Below are 16,111 nucleotides of genomic sequence, written 5' to 3'. Positions count from 1 at the left end.
ATGCAGTGGGAGAGAGAGATCATAATTTGTCATACTCAACCACCAGGTTCGTTCTGGAATTATACAGTCTTTGAGCTGGAAGGGACCTCAGAGATTTAACTCTAATCCAGTGCCTTCATTTTATTAATATAATTGAAGAAAGTGCAGTCCAGAGAGAAAGATTGACCTGCTCAAGGTTACCCAGTGACGTCCGACCTAAGTCCAACTAAGACACGACTCCAAGTTCAGTGTCTACACCACAACTGCACCTTATACGCGCCAGCTCCCTTTCCACTTTAAAATCTGGATCTGGAGACAGCCCAAAGCTGTGGGAGATCTTCATGTCCTCTCGTGGGTGAAGTCTGTGATGTCTTGCTATCCCTTCCCTCAGTAGGAGGCACGCACACTACATGTGACCCAAAGCACCGCCAGCCCAGTTTTGTTTGCCTGTCCTTCCCAGGCCAGACATCTAGGGTGGGAGGTAGAGAGCTTTCAGCTAGACAGGCTGCTTCATGTTCCTGTCCTCTCTGACCTGCAACCACAGACTCTGTAGACCTAATGCCAGACTAACAGCACACCTGTCTCAGCTGTAAAATGAAGGTAGTAGTGTCTACCTCTTATGATTGTTGTGAGGATCAAATATTTAATTTGAACAGTGTCTGGCACATGATAAGTGCTTTATTATTATTACTATTATTGTAATAATTCTATCCTGTCTCCTCCCAATTTTATAAGGAGAGAAGTTGCTTTTCATTTTGTTTCTGGGAAGAAGAGAAAAAACAGGGTCTTTCCTGTAAGATTTGCAAATTGTCATTGGTGTCTTTCCATCCTTCTACATCCTTCTCCCTGCCTCTTAGAACCCCATTTTCTTGTTCTCCTACCCAGGGCTCATGCTGCCCTCTGGCTATCCAAAACACCTCCCATGGTTCTCTCAAAGCAGCCAAAACTCCAAAATTACTACTCTTATTTCCTTTCCTTTTAACATTTCTAATAAAAACTATTGCCTCCATAGAATCACCTCATCCCTAAGGGTTAGGTAGAAAGCAATCTGATTAAAACACTGTAATTTAGATTATGGATGGAGAGACAATACCTTATATCCTCTTAATTCTCACTAATGCAAAAGGAGTAACTGGTAGAGTTTCAGGCAGAGTGACTAATTGAAGTGAAAAATATCAGGCTATGCTTTGGGAAAAGACTTTGGCCCTTAAATCACTTGTCTCCTTTCTGTTCAACCCTGCCAATTGCCCATCCTCTCATTTCCTGGGCTCTGTGGGCTTCCAGTTGTCCTCGTACATCTCTGGTAAGGTTCCTGTCCCCTTGCTGGCTCTCTTCCTTCTCTCACCTCCTGACTATGGATGTTCTCTGTGGCTTGGTCTTTAGCTTCTGCTCGTGCTTTCTCTTCTCTTCATCTAAGATCTAGTCTATACCCCTGATTCTACTGTTACAGGGAGGCTTTGATGTCATCCACGTGCCAGTGTCCCATTGTCTCAAAACCACACTCTAAAATCTGAATCAACATCTTTTCCCCAAACTGGTTGTTCCTTTTGGTGTCTCTATTTCTGTTAGTGTTATGACTGGTTCCAAGAAAATAAAGTTCAAAACCCAAGCATCACTGGGATGTAGATTTATTATTTTCCCCAAATTCAGGTTTAAAAAGTCAGATTAATTTTTTTTCAAGATCATTTGTTCTTTCATGTGTCCTTTCTTTTCAGCTCCCACAGCCTTGAAGTGCCCCAGTTAAAAGATTTACATATCCCACTGGCTGTTTTCCTAGCCTCCTGCCTATTCTCCCTGCTGCCAGTCTCATCCTGCATACTGCCATCAGATCCATGCTCTTAAAGCAATGCTTCCATCATTATCACTGCTTTACTCATAGCCTACAGGATGCAAAACAACCTTTTAAATCTGACAATGAACTCTACAACTTTATACCAAGTTACCCCTCCAAACTCATTGTTTACTATTGTCCTAAAGTGAATCTTCCACAACAATCAAATTGGTCTTGCCCCCTTAAATATCCCCGTTCTTTCTCACCTCTGTACAGGTGCTCTCATACCATTTCCCCCCATGAGTTGTCCTCTTCTTTAATCAGTTTGCTTACTCAACAAATATCTACCAAGCACTGCTGTATGCCTGGTACTTTGGATACAACGATAAGTGGTCAAATTCTTTTTCTGACCTCGTAGATTATAGCCTAATGTGGGAGACGGACATTCATCAAGACCTTCGACAAATATTTATTGGGTGCTATCATGTGCTCGACACTGTTCTAGGTGCTAGGGGTACAGCAGCACACAGAATAGACACAAATTCCTGCCATCATGGAGCTTGCCTTTTGATGGGAGGGGATAAACAAAGTAAATAAAATATACAGTATGTTAGATGGTCATGATGGCTATGGAGAAAAATAGAGCAGGGAATGGAGAAAGAGAATGTTTAGCAGGGGGAGGTTGCAATTTTTAAAAGGATAAGCAGAGAGGGCCTGAGAAGGTGTTATTTGAGTCAAGACCTGAAGTTTGTGAGGAGGTTGTGAGACATCTGGCAGAGTGCATTATCAGTAGGGAGGTGAGCAAATGCAAAGGCCCTGGGGCAGGAACATGCCCTGTGTGTTGGAGGACTCACACACAAAGGCCAGGGTGGGATGAGTGAGGTGAGAGGGGGTATGAAGTGAGTTCAGAGGAAGCTAAATTGTGTAGGACTTTGTAGACCATTAGGTTGGTCTAATGGCTAGAAGAACATTGGCTGGTGCTCTGAGTAAGATGAGGGGTGACAAAATCTGACCTATGTTGCTTAGCTACTGGGTTGAGAACAGACCATAAGGCAATAGGGTGGAAACAGGGAGACCATTTAGGAGGCCAATAATTGAGAAGGCTGATGATGGTGATTTGGACAAGGTGACAGCAGGATTTAATGACAGCTTATATGTGGGGTGAAAATAGAGGAGTCAAGGATGATCCTAAGGTTTCTGGCCTGAGCAAATGGAAGGATGGAGTTACCATGTTCTGAGACGGGAGGACTGCAGAAAGAGAAGGTTTGGGATGAAGATGACAATCAGGAGCTCAGTTTTGGACTTATGGAGCTTGATATGCCCATCTATTAGACATTAGAGAAGATATGTTAAGCTAACATCTGGGTATTTGAGTTTGGAGTCCAAGTGAGAGATCTAGGAATCATCACCATATAGATGTCTTTTTTTCTTTTTTCATCTTTACCACTGCCAGGATAGATGCCATTTTTAAAAATTCGTTTTAATAGAAAATTTCAAACACATGCAAACACAGAGTAATACAGTGATTTCCTATGTGCCCAACATCCAGCTTCAACAACCATCACTTTCTGCTGTTACTTGATGGCGTTTAAAGGCTAAAGACTGGATGATAAATCCATGGGAGTGAGTGTGGAAAGGTAAGAGAAGAGGGTGACCAGTCCTGGGCTAATCCAGCACTAAAGAGATTGAGTAGGTGTAGGTGGGGAGGAACCAGCAAAGGGCTGAAAATAAGCAGTCAGGGAAGCAGAAGGAAAACTAGATTATGGTATACTGGAAGGCAAATGAAGAAACAAATAATTCCTAAATAACAGTTTAACAGTGTGATAAATGCTAAGAAAGAAAACGTAGTGTGCAATGAGCATGGTGACATGAGAACCAACCTAGTACGGGGGCCAGGGAAGGCCTCCTCCCTCATCCTCTCTGTGACCAGCAAAAATCCTACCTCCTCCATCCTGCTTCCATTCTGACACCTAGCTCCTCTTTTTTGGGATGGCTTAATTTAGGACTATGCCAGCCACTAGTAGGGTACTGGGGACACAGTACGAGAAAGACGCAGTTCCCGCCTTCAGGGAGTTGTGCTCTAGTGAGGAGACAGACAGAGGATTTCATTACAATGTGGTGTGTGGTGTGCTCAGATGATCAGAGTGAGCCTTGAGAGAACTGGGGAGCATCACATACCCAGCCTGGGGTAAGTTAGGAAAGGCTTCCTGGAGGTGACATCTGAGCAGAGGATGGAGTACAAGTTGGACCTCCAGCTTGCCTCTGCCCATACACTTCAGCTTGGCTTGGACCTCTCAAGGGTTAACTCTTGCACACATGCTTAAATTACAGATTTTGCCTGAGATCTCTAGCCCAGCTTAAACTCTGACCTCAGTGGTGGGCGTTGCTCTCTCCTCTCCCATTATGAACTGGTCCACCATGGACTTCTAGTCTGGGACCCCCTGCACCTGTCTTCTGGCCTGTTCTGCCAGAGGCCCTCTGGAAGCTGGCAGTGACCTATCTTCCTGGGACATCCAGGGCTTCTCCTCAGTCATGCCTTTGGGACTAAGAGCAGCCTAATGACTCACCTTAGAGAAGATGGATACCTGAGGCAGGACAGGACAGGCAGTAACAGTATGTGGATTAATCAGCAACAAAGGACTACAGAGCAAAATCTCTTGCAGTCAAGTCACAGTCTGGAAGGGAGGTAAGCGTCTATCTTGTTCAGCACCAATCAGGCTGCGTGGCAGGGAATAAATGTTGAGTAAATGTTGAATGAAAGATCCTTACAAGACTGTAGTTACTTACAGGTCACCAGTCCTAAGGTGACCTTCCAATTCCTGAATCATTTTCCTAGCTCCTATCCAGGTGCAGCATGACTTCCTCAGGCCTGGCATTCACGAGGACCCTTTGCAAAGATTTTCATAAGGCCACTTGATGGCTCTTTGAGAAACAGGTGCAAGCATTCTGTTTTGTTGCCAAGCTTTCCTTACATAAATTTCCAAGCGAAGGTTGGAATTCCCATTGCCAGAGCCCTGGCTTCCGGAGGCGGCACGTTCCGCGGCGGTCAGCTCCAACGTGCCTCTCCCTCCCCGCCTGCTAGCTCCCGCGCGGCGGCGGGTTGGGCACGTGCCAGCGTCTGCGCCCCCTCCCGGCACTCGGGGCTGTTGTCCGTGCGCGGCGGGCTGCGCAGGAAGGGAAATCCCGGAGGAAGCCATTGTTGTTTTGTCCCCTGTTGTCGTCATCAGCTGAGCCTGCCAAGAAGCCGGTTCCCCGCATAGGGCTCCGCGGTTTCTCCCCATTCTCCAGCGCACCCACCCCGGCCACTTCGGGCCAGGCTAACGCATCGGAGCCTTGGAGTGCGCAGTGACCCCTCCGCATCCCAGCTCCAGGGTTCTCAGAATTGGGGAAAGCCTAGCACGGGTGCGGAAACTTAGAAAACCGACGGCACCAGGAGGGACGTACCCTGGGCCCTGGCATGGCTGAGCAGGGACATGCGTCCCACCCGCGCTCTGACACGGGCCAACAAGGTGACATTGGCCAGTGGTCTCACCTCTCGCCTCCTCAGTTTGTCCCCCTGTGACCTGAGGAGGTAGCTGATGCCCTTCTAGCCCCACGCCTCTAGGGGAAGTAGGAGGGAGAAAGCCCCCCTTCCTCACCCAGTCGCCCCCTCGCCCCGCTTGGGCTTTTGGCTGGGCCTTCGGCCAGGAGAGGGGGCAGGCGCCGAGGAAAGGCAGGCTGCGGCCGCGAGCGTGGCGTGGGCAGAGGCGCGCGCAGACCCTTCGGTTCCCTTGTACCGCGCAGTACATCACTTCGAACACGCCGCCCGCAAACCTTGGCAGGAGCCTAGCATTCTCCCCTGCCAGCCCGCCGCCCAGCTTGCCTAATCCGTTTAAGCCTCACCTCCTCCGCGAAGCTCTCCCAGGTTAACCCCATCACTTCCAACCACTCTATCTGGCACGTGCACCAGTTCTGTTTTTGTAAGTGGACGCGCAGGCTCATTGTTTGGAACAACAGTGTCGAGGGCAGGTGTCTATCTCCAGAACCCTCAGTTCAGGACGCCCAGTGTGTTCTGAAGGGTACGGTTGACGGATTTCTAGCCTGGGCTCGCTAACCACTCCCACCCTCCTCGCTTCCCCATCCCTGCTCACTGTCTCCCCTCCTCCTACGGACCCTCCTCTTCACAGACTGTCACAGCTTGGAGTGCACAATCCAGTTCCCACCCCCTTTCATTCTACAGTGGCGGCAAGTGCCAGGGGCAGAGAACATTGAGCATTTGAAGCTTCGACTCCAGGCTGGGCCACCGACTTCGCTGTAAGTGGCTCCTTCCCCTGGGTTTTAGTTTACTCAAAATGAGGCAAAATGAGGTAATGCCCGGGAAGGTGCTGCAGGTACGGAGGTCAGGAATCGCCAGTTGACAAGCTGTGAGCCTCAGCCTCCCACCATAAACAGTGTCTTGTGACCCCAGAGAGGGCACGGACTCCACCGGCTACCCCAGCCTGCGAGAGCACCGTGACCTAACTCTCTTCGGTCGTCAGTGCAGTCCTGTCGCCGGGAGGGAAGGAGGATGGGGTTCCGGTCCCAGCCCTTTATTCACGGCTTGCATGACCTTGGACGCTTCTTCCTTTGGGACTCAGTTTACTCATCCAAAAAGCAGGGATAATAATGGGTTGAGGGAGAACAGGAAGCTTTTTGTCACCCAGTGTCTCAGTGTAAAAATAAATGATCATTAGCAGTACAGTGCTTGGCAGCACATTTTTCTCGTGAATTCCAACCCCAGATCCTCCACAGAGGGGTTTCTGGCTGGAGTTCCTGCGGTACTCCCTGGCGTGTCACCACCAATCACCCACATTCTTTCTCGTTCTCTCTAGATAGGTAATGGGTCCGCACCTGTTTCGGCCTCCGCATAGGGTCTGGGGCCACAAGGTAACGGGGTGGCGGGGCGATACCCCCCGCACGGGCATCCAAAGGACGATGTACCTTGGGTGAAGTTTGATCGGGAGGTCCATAGGCTTGAGGAGCTTGGCCTGGAACTGGTGGGCGGGACTTGCATGGGGCGGGGCTAGTTCGCTGAGGGGGCGGGGTTATGGAGATGGAGCATTCTCTAGAACCCGGGTGGCGGGGCGCTCCCGCCTCCCCCACCAGGCTTTGGCGTCGGGAAACCGGGCTTTGGCTGTGGGGGCGCGGCTCCGGGGCGGGGTTTAGGCGTGGGAGAGAGGCCGGGGAGCCTGGAGGCGGGGCTTGGGGAGCTCGCCCCACGCGGGGCGGGGCTCCAGCGGCCGCGGGATCTGCAGTTCGGACTCCACGCGCCACAGTAGCTGCAGTTCCCTCCACTCTGGTGGTCCCGTGGCCCTGCGGGGAGTCCAGGGGTCGGCGGGCCGCTTGGACTTGGCTCCGGCCGGCCCCGCCTCTCCGTCCCTCGTCGGGGCCTAGACGGTCGGGGCAGCCGGGACATGGAGCCCTCTCCCGCCACGGGGGGCTCGGAGACCACTCGTCTGGTGAGCCCCCGGGACCGCGGCGGCACTGGCGGCGGCCTGCGTTTGAAGAGGTAGGACAGACTTTGCCTGGCGCTCGCCCTGGGGGTGCCACACTCCTACCCTCGGTCCATTTCGTTGTCTCCTTCGGCGCGGGCCCTGGCTGCCTGCCCCAGCACACCGCGGCTCCCTCGGCTCCGCTGCGCCTGGCTCTGTTGCGCCCGGCTCCGTCCCCTCAGGCTGCACAGAGCCCCCCGGGCCCCAGTCAGCCCCGACCTCAGCCCCTCTACAGCCAGCTACGCTTCCTCCCGGCAGCCTAATTTTCTCCCGGTCCGGCGAAGCGGCCCCAGGCCGGCGTCCCAAGCCTCCAGACCCTTCCGCTGCCCCCACCGCATCTGACTTCCCTGGGAGCTGCTGCCGCTCCGTCGGGCCGCAGCCCGCGCTGGGGGCCCCGATGTCCGCATTGCTCCGGGCGGAGCACCTGGCGACCCCGGAGCCCCATCTGTAGGCCCCGGGTCCTTCCCTCTGCGCGCCCGGGCTCAGGGCACTCTCTCCAGCCCCAGCCAGCTGTGGGCACCGGGTCCGGGGCTGGGCCCGGGCTCAGCGGAGGGTCTTCCAGGGCCGGGGAGGCGGGCGGCCGCCGGGAAGCGAGGGGGCGGCGAGGAAGGAGCAGGTGCGATCTGGGCGGCGGGGGTATTCCCGGCTCCGCACAGACGGGGCCGGGGGCGGCGAGGTGTGAAATGAGGCGCGCCGAGCGGCCGGGACAGCGGGCCGGGGGCGGCCGGAGAACCGCCTCCGCGCCCCGGCGGCCTCCCGTGCCCGCCGGCGCCCTCCGCCCTGCCCCTCGGAGCGGCTGCGCCGGGCTCTCCCGGGCCACCTCCGCTGGCCATTTTGTCTGTTGGCTTACCGTCCGTTTGTCTCCGGGATTTGGCAGGGTCTCGGCCTTTTCTCTTCCCCCATCTCTCCCAGTCTTTCTGTTTCTCTCCCAGCCGTCTCCCTTTGTCTCTGACGTGGTGTTTCTCACTCTTTCTTTGGGTAGTGGCCTTAAACCTGGGTGGGCGGGGAAGTGGGTGAACACAGGGGAGTGGAGACCCCTTCCTGCAGAGGCCTGCAGACTTGGCAGCTGGGGGGGCTTCGGCCGTGGCCCTGACACTTCTTCACATCTCCTTTGACTTTGCTTCAGCCTCTTCTCCCCTCACTACCTCGTCCCTCTTCCCACTCAATCTTATTTGTTGTTTGTTGGGGGTTTCAGAGGGCCAGGGAGAGGAACCAGCCTTTCCTTCTCTCTAAGCAGAAGGTAGCCACCCCACATAGGAACACCCCCGCACACCAACAATGAGGCTTCTTCAGTGCCCAATTTATGCAGAACAAAAGGCAGCAGCCTGTTGATGGGTGGCTACCTTGGTGACTGGTGTGCTGTACCTCAAGGCCGGGGAAGGCATCTTGCTCACTGCTCCAAAGCCACCCAGCCGTAGTTTGCTCTTCAGACCTGCATTTCTGACTCCCAGCCCATCTTCATTCTCGTATGACCATTAGTCACCAAATCCTGCAGCATTTTCTGAAAGAGGCACTTCCTAACCTACCTGCCCCTCCTCTAAAACTCTGTGCCAGGAGGCTCTGGCCTTGTCTGTTCTATACCCCCTCCATCTCCTCTCCTTTCCTCTCTTCTTCCCAATCAGCAAGGTCATCTCAGGACTCAGGAAATACTGGTTCAAGCAGGCGATGTATCTCCCTGTATGTTTCTTTGAGCCCATCACTTTCTTCCTCAGTCCTTCCCCTGGTGCTTCCCACTTGAACTCCACACCACAAACCTTGTCATTGTCATTCCATTGTCATTCACCATGTCCGGAGCACCCTTCTCCACCTAGGTCTCCTCTCCTTAAACATATCTTCATCTGTGAAGTTCTCCTTACCCTCTGTGAGTGGGTGCTCCCTCCCCTGTGCCCCAAAGTCCTTTGTTCATAACCCTTCCAGCACCAGCCTCTCCTTGCATAGTAAGTCACTTGTTTCACATCTGTCTCTCCCACTAGTCTGGGCTTCGTTATGTGTACACTGCCTGGCACACCTCATTGAATGAATGAGGATGGGTTTCAAAGCCACCTTCATTTCCCCATCTCCCCATCTCCTCTGGAAACACACCTAGAACCATACATACCCGATTTGAAGTCTTGCATGGGGCTTTTGAATTTGAGAAATTAATCTACCTACAAGCACTTGAATTTTCCCTACAAGCACCAAATGTCCCCCCCCCCACCTCCTTCAAACCTCAATTCACCCACTTGGCAGAGCTTTCCTCGCCAGAAGGCCCCAGGCATCCCACCCCACTCTGCTGCTGTGTTCACTTTCTATCTGGAGCCATTGTTTTCATTCATGGGTATTCTCGTCACACCTCCCCCAGTACTGTATTTTCTATTCATGTCCTTTATTCTGTGGAAGGTTCTGTCCTTGCTGGGGTTCAGGTTGGGTAATGGTGGAGGTGAGAATTGGCTTGGAATGGACCTAAAACTCATTCAGCTTGAGCCCAGCCTCTGGGATCCCCAGATAAGGCTCTCAGCCCCGTGTATTTGTCAGGGGAGGCTTATGGCACTCTGCAGTTAAAATGGCCTCTGCTGGGTGCCTGTGGTCAAACCGAGGCCCAGTTAATGTGTAACAGACTCCAAATCCAGTGCCCCTACCACTGTCATCCCCAGCCATAACAATCTGTACCCATACCTCCTCATGACAACCTCAGCTCTGGAATCTAGCCCTCAGTACCTCCTCATGGCCACCTCAGCTCTGGAATCTAGCCCTCAGTTCTCTGTGCCTAGAATCTCAGACATTTTGGGTCCCAACATTCCACTCTCCTCTTAAAGGGCCGCATTTCAGCTGCATGTGTAGGGAGGGAAGGGCAGAATCTGGGAGTGGCCTGGGAAGGAGGTACACTAGGGCCAGGATCACATGCTGAGTCCAGCTCCACATTGTCATACCTGCTTCTCTTCATATTGCCTTTGCCTTGCATGTTCACCCATCTTTACCAAAATGCTTCCCATTCTTCAAGGCCTTTCTTATGTTATCTCCTCTAGCTGTTTCCTTGTTAGAATTAAACTATTCCTCTATCCTCAGAGACCTGATAGCACTTTAACTGCTCTGATGGCAATGACCACCTTCTGCTCTGGATCGTAGCATTTAGTACACATTTGTCTTGTTCACCAAGGGTTCCTGGAGATCGAAAAGGATGTCCTGCTCATTTTGTATTCCTTGTGGTGACCAGCTTAATAAATTGATTTGGTTTGGGTCTAGTCTAAGCTCTACCGCCAACTGGCTGTGTGGCCTCCATACATCCTCTCCCTCTCTGAGCCTCACATTTCTAATATTTTTAATAAAATATTAGATGATACTGTCTTTTAGGTGCTTTCCAGCTGTGACACTCTATGGCTCTGTGTATGGAAGGGAGAGGGAGGCTGGGGTCTGAACTATTCATTTGGCCCCCATCTCTCATATGGCCCTCTGTCCACAAGGCTCCCGGGTATGACAGGCCTTGGGACAGAGCGAGAGATGGGCCACATGTGATGAGGCCAGCCTGGGGCATGGAGGACCTGCGGAGAGCAGGCCAGTCTGTGGGCCAGGCTCAGGCTGAACCCTGTTGCTTGCCTCAGTCTCTTCACAGAGCCCTCAGAGCCCCTCCCCGAGGAGCCCAAACCTGTGGAGATGCCCTTCCACCACTGCCACAGGGACGCCCTGCCGCAGCAGGGCCTCACCCCCGAGAGGCTGCAGGCGCGGAGGCAGCTGTACGCTGCCTGTGCTGTGTGCTTCGTCTTCATGGCTGGGGAGGTGGTGGGTAAGTTGGAGAGCATCCTCCCGACACCTGCCTAAGCCACTGTCCTCTCAGAGTCCCAGGGGTGTTCCCGGGTGGAGGTGCAGAGAAGATGGGGATGGCTGGGATGGGGGTGCTGGGTGCTCAGGAGTCAGGAAGTAGGAGTGGGTGAGGGACAGAGCACCAAGGGGAATTTGGGCCAAGGTCCGGGGCCCACTAGGGCTCACTTCTAGGTGTCAACTGGGCTTTTAAAGGCCTATTTTTTTTTGTTATTAAAACAAATTATGTCATTGTAAGCCGGGCATGGTGATGCATGCCTGTAATCCCAGAAACTTGGGAGGCTGAGGTGGGAAGAACCCAGGAGTTCAAGGCCAGCCTGGGTAACATAGTGACACCCCATCTCAAAAAAAAAAAATAAAAAAGATGGCACTATAGAAAAACTAGATGAGTGAAAAGAAGAAAATATCAAGCAGAACCTTGGAAAAGAAAAAAGAAAAACAAAACAAAAAAGGTAAAATTTATAATTTTAAATAAATAAATAAAAATAAAAAAAAACAATAAGAAAAGAAGAAAATGAAAACTACCTGTAATCCCATCATCCAAGAAAACCCCAATTCACATTTTGGTGTATATCCCTCAACTTATTTTCCACGCCCATACGCACATACTGCCTGACATTCGCTAAACGGAACCAGCACTGTACGTCATTTCGCCCTGGCAGGCGGGTATTTGGCGCACAGCCTGGCCATTATGACCGATGCGGCCCACTTGCTGGCGGACGTGGGCAGCATGATGGGTAGCCTCTTCTCCCTTTGGCTCTCCACACGTCCAGCCACCCGCACCATGACCTTTGGCTGGCACCGCTCAGGTAAGGCTCCTGCATGACCAGTGACCCTCCAGTCTTGCCAGAGGGTACCTGTCAGGGTCCCGAGCATGTCTCTGACAGCTTGTCTCCCCCTGCAGAGACTCTAGGGGCTCTGGCCTCCGTGGTCTCCCTCTGGATGGTCACTGGCATCCTCCTGTACCTGGCCTTCATCCGACTGCTGCACAGCGACTACCACATCGAGGGGGGTGCCATGCTGCTGACCGCCAGCATCGCAGTCTGTGCCAATCTGCTGTACGTTCCAGTGTGGAGCAGGGACCATGTGGAGCTCAAAGTGAGGGGTCTTCCTCCAGGATGGGAGAGCTGGCTCTCCCCTCCCCTGCCAGACACGTGCACACAGCTTTCAGCTGTCTGCCCTGGGCATGTCTGAGAAGGGCCTGGAATAGAGACCTAGACTTCAATGTCAACAGACATTTATTAAGGGCCTACTGTGTACCAGCCACTCTGCTGGGGGCTTTCATCAGTATTGTCTCATTTAAACCTCACAACCACCCCTAGTAGGCAGTATTACCCCTAGTTTACTGTTAAAGAAATCGATCCCAACAGGTGACCAGGTGACTTGCCCAAGCCACATAGCTATTTAGGTAGCAAGGCCAGGATCTGAATCCACATCTCTGGCACCAAGCCCAGTATTCTCTCCCCCAGCCCGTATTCATTCTCTCTCTCTCTCTCTCTCTCTCTCTCTCTCTCTCTCTCTCTCTCTCTCTCTCTCTCTCTCTCTCTCGGACAGTGCTGTTTTCTTCCTGGGGCTGGGAATATAGGTGGAAAAAGGATTACGGGGGAGGTAGGAGGAGGAAGCATGGACATAGTGGCAGAGGAGGTGGGGGGCAGGCCACCTGGGCTGAGCCACTCTGCTTCTCCCTCAGAATGGCCTTTGTGCTGCACCAGGCTGGGCCCCCCCACAGCCACGGGTCTAGGGGGTCAGAGTATGCACCGCTAGAGGAGGGGCCTGGGGAGCCCTTGCCCTTGGGGAACACCAGCGTCCGGGCAGCCTTTGTGCACGTCCTGGGCGACCTCCTGCAGAGCCTTGGGGTGTTGGCTGCCTCCATCCTCATCTACTTCAAGGTACCGTCTGTGGAGGCCTGCCCTGCCTTCCTCCCTGTAACTCCATACTCCAGCCCCCTTCCCAGTTCTCTCTGCCTCCTTCCCCCCACTCCAGTTCCTACCTCCCAGCTCCCTAGGACTCTCCCAGCCCTGGGTCACATTCCCTTTCCCCTCTCCAGGGTTCTCAGGGGCCTCTCTCTGAGGTCCTATTCCCCAGGATGCCACTAAATCTTGCTCTGAAAGGTCCCTGGTTGCTGGGCTCAGGGGTCTCTTTCTCTACAGCCTCAGTACAAGGCGGCTGACCCCATCAGCACCTTCCTCTTCTCCATCTGTGCCCTTGGATCCACGGCGCCCACCCTCCGTGATGTTCTTCGAATCCTCATGGAAGGTGAATCAGACACCACTGCTCCCTACCCTGGGGCCTCCTCTGACTCCCTCTAGCACTGGGCTCCCTTCTTTTCTCTGAAGAGAGTGGTGAGAATGCCTGGGTGGGAGGATTTGGGCATAGGGTGAATCGTGGGGGTCAACAGGGTGACTGGATACAGGATTGGGGAGGTGAAGGCTACGGGGCTGCCCCTGGAAGGAGTGTCCCTTGTGTTGACATGGCTGGTGCTGGTTGCAGGTACCCCCCGCAATGTGGGGTTTGAACCCGTGCGGGATACATTGTTGTCAGTGCCAGGAGTCCGGGCAACCCACGAGCTGCACCTGTGGGCCCTCACGCTCACCTACCACGTTGCCTCTGCACACCTGGCCATTGGTGAGTCTGCACTGGCCCCAGCCAATTACTTTCTGCACACGTGCCCCTACCCCCAGCATGGATGATAGCTTGAATTCCTGGATTGTTGCAGTCTTTCTTGATCCTATCTGTTTCTGTCTCTGTCTCTCTCACTTTCTCAGAGAACACACACATGTGTGTGCATGTTGCATGTTAGAAGTCCCGGACATGGTGTTCTGGCAGGGATTTCACCCTCTCTGAAATAGCACAGGGAATCCGCAACCCTTTAAAAGATTACTGGTACCTCCGGGTCTAGTGATAGGGCTGCAGCTAGATAGATTATGGCACCTCCCCTCTAGGGTATCACATAACTATTAAAAATGATGATTATGAAGAATGTATGGCAACTAGGAAAAATGTTTATAGTATAATGCTGAGAGAAAAAAGCTGAATATAAAATTACATCTACATTATGATTCAACTATTAAAAATATATATGGTGACTCATGAGCTGACAAAGGATTTTTGAGTTTCTTCCAGATGCAAGAAGCAATCAGAGACATGCAATTTGGATGCCAAAAATATTATAATTTGTGGGATATTTGATGGTAACTCTAGAGGGACAATGGGACAGAATATTTAACATCTGGATTGTCCTGAGAAATCAAGTGGTATGGCTGCTGAAATATTGATACCCAAAGACAGAAGAGAATAGAAGACTAGGAACAGTTTAGTGTGTTAGCATGGTCGATTAGGGGTGAGTGTCTCCAACATTTTCTTTGACGATTTTACACTATTCATACAGTACAGAAAGAAAAGCAAGCTCCGCATTTACGCGTGGCTTTAATGCCGTGCAGCCCTCAGCCTCTTTGTGCATCCTTATCTCAGCCCCTGCCTGTTCCTGACTCCCTGGGGACTGATGCTGCCTCTTATCACTCTCCCACAGACTCCACTGCTGACCCTGAAGCCGTCCTGGCTGAAGCCTCATCGCGGCTCTACTCCCGGTTTGGATTCTCCAGCTGTACCCTGCAGGTCGAGCAGTACCAGCCGGAGATGGCCCAGTGCCTGCGCTGCCGGGAGCCCCCCCAAGCCTGAGCCACAGCCCCGTCCTCATCCCACTGCTGAGCCCAAGCTCAGCCCTGGACTCTCAGCACCTTCTACCCTGATCATGGAGAAGGGACCAAACTGGGCCCATACCCCTACCTCCCCCAATCCTTCCACTTGCCAAACTCCCCAGCCCCAGCCCCAGCCCCAGTGGGCAAGACCAAAGTCGGGGGGCGGGGGGGGGGAGTGTGGTGGGAGTCAGATGAACAGACGTGACCAATTCAGGGGCAGGGACTCCCCCGCCTCAGTTCAGTGGCAGGGGCTGTGAAAGGCCTGTGGTCCCTGCTCCCCACCGTCTGGGGAGCCATGAGCCCCTTTCCGTGCAGTCCATTTGTCTGTGTGGCTGGCTGGCTGGGGCATCTGCCTGTCTGTGTGCTGTTGTTGTGCCTATGCCTGGGGGAGGTCAGCAGGGGCCCCCTCCCCATGTGGCCCTCGCTCTGTCTATGCAGGGGCCCCAATGCCTGCACTTTGTCCATGCGTCCTAGTCCTGTGGTGTTGTCTCTCTGTGTGTGTTCTTGGTGCTGTGGCCTGTGTGTCTCTGTGCCTGTGTGGCTGTGCTGTGGTCCATCTGAGTCTGCTCCATCCACGTGTCAGTTTGGGGGTCTGTCTGTCCATCCCTCTGTTGGTGCTGTTCCCTCGGCTATCCCAGAGAGAGGGAGGACTTCTCTGCAGCTCCACCAATAAACTTGTGTCTCACTGCATCTTTCACCCTCTGTGCTGACTCCTCAGGAGGGGGAAATCGAATTGGCCCTTTGGGAACTGCAGAGTCCCTCAGCGGGAGTGACCTTCCCTCCATGCCACACCCTCAGATACCCATTCAGATGTAGGCTAAAGCCTACCTGTCTCTTCACTCCCTTTCCCCTATCTCAGGGCATGCTCCTTGGCCCTAGGAGAGTCCCATGTACCCAGGCGTGGCTGCAGGAGAAAGCTGGAAGGCAGGGAGCCAAGGGGGCCCCAGGGGAGTTGTTCATTCCCGAAGGCTCCAGCAGGCCAGGGGCCCTCAGGCTGGTTGGAGGGGAGCTGGGTCCATTTGGGGAGAAGGGTTGGACCACAGCACTGATCTGGGCTTGGTTCTCAAGAAAGGTGCGAGGAGTGGCGGAAGGGCACCCTTAGCCCTGACACTCCCTGACAGCAGCCAACCCTGAGTCCAGGTTTGGGTTGTGGACACCAAGAACCTCTGTTACACTTAACTCCCCAGTAAGTGTAACTCCCTCTGTTACGCTTACTCCCCACTTATTCTTTTTTTTTTTTTTTTTTGAGACTGAGTCTTCCTCTGTTTCCTGGTAGGCTAGAGTGCCATGGTGTCAGCCTAGCTCACAGCAGCCTCCAATTCCTGGGCTCAAGCAATCTTCCTGCCTCAGCCTCCTGA

The 16,111-nt window shown here is 53.1% G+C and overlaps 1 protein-coding gene across 1 annotated transcript; it reads left to right on the top strand.

Annotated features, from left to right (window-relative positions):
• The first annotated feature begins 6,987 nt into the window (after positions 1-6,987).
• SLC30A3 (solute carrier family 30 member 3) lies at positions 6,988-15,437 on the top strand. Its single transcript, XM_012788252.3, has 8 exons — positions 6,988-7,277; positions 10,839-11,020; positions 11,718-11,864; positions 11,960-12,113; positions 12,746-12,944; positions 13,206-13,311; positions 13,546-13,680; positions 14,585-15,437. Exons 1-8 carry the CDS (start codon positions 7,183-7,185, stop codon positions 14,731-14,733), a joined length of 1,167 nt encoding a protein of 388 aa, XP_012643706.1. The 5' UTR covers positions 6,988-7,182; the 3' UTR covers positions 14,734-15,437.
• The last annotated feature ends 674 nt before the right edge of the window (positions 15,438-16,111 follow it).

The sequence above is a fragment of the Microcebus murinus genome, chromosome 3 (assembly GCF_040939455.1).
Source record: "Microcebus murinus isolate Inina chromosome 3, M.murinus_Inina_mat1.0, whole genome shotgun sequence".
Lineage (NCBI taxonomy): Eukaryota > Metazoa > Chordata > Mammalia > Primates > Cheirogaleidae > Microcebus > Microcebus murinus.
The sequence above is the reverse complement of the archived record's forward strand: the minus strand, read 5'-3'. Positions and strand labels throughout refer to the sequence as shown.